The sequence below is a fragment of the Camelina sativa genome, chromosome 9, assembly GCF_000633955.1.
Source record: "Camelina sativa cultivar DH55 chromosome 9, Cs, whole genome shotgun sequence".
Lineage (NCBI taxonomy): Eukaryota > Viridiplantae > Streptophyta > Magnoliopsida > Brassicales > Brassicaceae > Camelina > Camelina sativa.
Window position 1 is genome coordinate 25,715,092 of NC_025693.1, and position 2,496 is coordinate 25,717,587.

General features: G+C 38.8%; 2 protein-coding genes and 1 long non-coding RNA gene across 3 annotated transcripts in view; 2 read left to right on the plus strand and 1 right to left on the minus strand.

Annotated features, from left to right (window-relative positions):
* LOC104712251 overlaps positions 1-514 on the plus strand; it is a 2,255-nt gene extending 1,741 nt beyond the window's left edge. Inside the window, exon 3 of the mRNA XM_010429104.2 lies at positions 328-514. The gene's annotated coding sequence lies outside the window, so the exon portion shown is untranslated. The remainder of the gene's footprint in view (positions 1-327) is intronic.
* LOC104712250 lies at positions 1,396-1,908 on the minus strand. The gene is made up of 2 exons (XR_755495.2): positions 1,798-1,908; positions 1,396-1,645 (listed from the first exon to the last, which is right to left on the minus strand). It is a non-coding gene; the product is annotated as an uncharacterized LOC104712250 (long non-coding RNA).
* LOC104715701 overlaps positions 2,069-2,496 on the plus strand; it is a 4,951-nt gene continuing 4,523 nt past the window's right edge. The window contains exon 1 of the mRNA XM_010433087.1: positions 2,069-2,426. Coding sequence (XP_010431389.1) covers positions 2,069-2,426 — 358 coding nt within the window. The remainder of the gene's footprint in view (positions 2,427-2,496) is intronic.

Consider the following 2,496-nt stretch of genomic DNA (forward strand, 5'->3'; position numbering starts at 1 on the left):
GAAGCAACACCTAAACCTTCAAAACCTAAGATGGGAAGCCAGCTTCTTGATGTGCTCAAGGAAAGTGATAAGAAAACAAAGAGGAAACCGGGTTTACCCGAAGCACCAACCAACATGCTTGATGATAGCAGGAGAGGGATGCCAAAGAACGGCCTTACGTTTGATTTACCCGGAGGCTCAGATATTCTCATCATTGCTTTCTCCTTTGTGTTCATAAGCACTGTGATGTTTGCTACTACTTTTCTTGTTTGGAAACTCGGTGCTATACACTTCAACGAATAGTAAAGTTGAGAGAGATATGGACAAGTTTTAATGGAAGTTGGAAACCATCAAGCAGAGAGAAAGAGAGAGAGAGAGAGAGGGATTTGTCACAATGTTTAGTTAAAAATGAATACTGTACTTGGGAATGTTCATCATTTGGCAAAGCCGGTTTGAGTGTATATACATATACATACTGTGTAGTATGTAGCACACATAATTTTGCTATTAACTCTCTTTGTGCTTGATTTCCGAATTTTAATCTAAACATTGCTAGCTTCTTTTATATAAAACAGCAACGGTAATGGATTCTTTAGACCAAAAACAGCCCATGTAAATTCTGTCTAAACACCTAACGCAAGAAAGAAATCTGCAAAGATGTATCAGGTTTCAGGGAGTAAGAAAAACAAAAAGGTTTATTTTAAGAAGAGAACGAGAGAGAGAGAGAGAGGGTTTTGTGGCAAGATTTTTAGTTAAAATCCAGACTCGGGTGTTATTCATAATTTGTATTTTACTCGGGTGTAGTACATATGATTTCGCTACTAACTTTCTTTCACATACATTACTTGGTTTCCAATACATATCATCACATTGTAATTTCTTCTTTATAAAATAAGACTAAAACAACCCAAGTCATCAAATAAGAATCAAGGACACTATTTTGAGAATAGGGAGAACAGTACATGCTAAACTAGTTGAACGGATCGATTAGGATTCCTAAAACACAACAAAGACAACAGATCTAATTGTATAGTGATTAACACGATGGTTACAACATCTTCATTAACCTTTCAGCTTCGCAAGATCACACAAGCAAGGGGAAGCGATGAGCTATGGCTATATAAATGTTCAAGTTTAAAACTGTGAGTGGGAAAGGTTTACTACCTCTTACTATCTCTTCAGGCATTTGGACCAAGACTAACTACTATGAAACGCTAAATTTACAGCAGCTCAGAGCTAAAACAAATGAGATTATCTGGTATAGTAAGCAGGTAACACTTGAGGTTCTATCATAAGCCCTGATGATATACGTTCTCGAATCACTATCCAAAAATCCTAGAATATTCGCAAATGCATTAAGATCAGCAACAATGAGATGAAATAAGCTAGAGAGACAAATATTAAATCGCAAGCTAATTGACAAAGTAAGTAAAAGCTTAACGTTAATTGAAAAATCCATTAATCCAACAGCAAAAAACTTGCAACTTAATACAACAAAAGTAGTATCAAAATCCGGAAAAGACAAAAGAACTGAAGCAAACGAAACACAAATGGAGAAAAGGGGAGAAACCGAAAGACTAGCGGGGGTAAGTAGATGTGTCTATTTAGATCGCTGTCTCATCTTTCGTCTCTTCCTCTTCAACCGCCTCATACGCTTCTTCTTCCACTGAATCCAAAAACACACAAAAAAAAAAACCAGATCCACAATTACTAATTATTCATTTGGAACGAAGATGACTAAACTTGGCTTAAAGTATGTAACAAGATAGATCAGATGAATCAAACTACGAACTCAGTAAGATTGGGAGATCACTTTACCTTAGCTCTCATCACTCCTTTTTGCTCAAAACCCTAATCCTGCTGAGAGAGGTGACACAAGATGATGGATAGATGCAATATATATTCTCAAAACCCTAGACAATGAAACGAGACAAATGATAGGCTTTTAATATTGGGCCTTTAAAGCCCATAAATTATCCCAAAACAAGTTTTAGCCCAATAATCTCAAGCGCAGTATCATCTACACTGTCTACTTCATTTCTAAAGTTCCGGCTTAAACCCTTTGACCCCGTCGACCTTATATCCGACGATGTCTCTTCTCCGGCGATTCGTCAGAGAATCAATCAATTCCAGATTTCTCCTTCAATCGATCTCAGGACGTTCAATCTCCACCGTAAATCCCAATCCAATTGGTCATCCTGGTCATCGTCGTACTACCGCCGAATTCGATAACCTCATATTCGAAGCTGGAAGCTCCGGTGATTTCGAAGCCGTACGCCGTCTACTCAACACCCGCGTCGTAAACGCTTGTTTCAACACAACCGCCACATTCAAATTCCTAACAAACACCGAATCTTACTCCTCCTCCTTAGAAGATCTCCGCCGTGTTTTGCCTCAGACCGACGCCGGCTACACTCGGAAACACGCATACGAAACTCTCATCGCTCGTCTCTGCAAACTGAACCGGATCGACGACGCTCTGATCTTGATCAAAGATATGGCGATCGGAAATTTCGA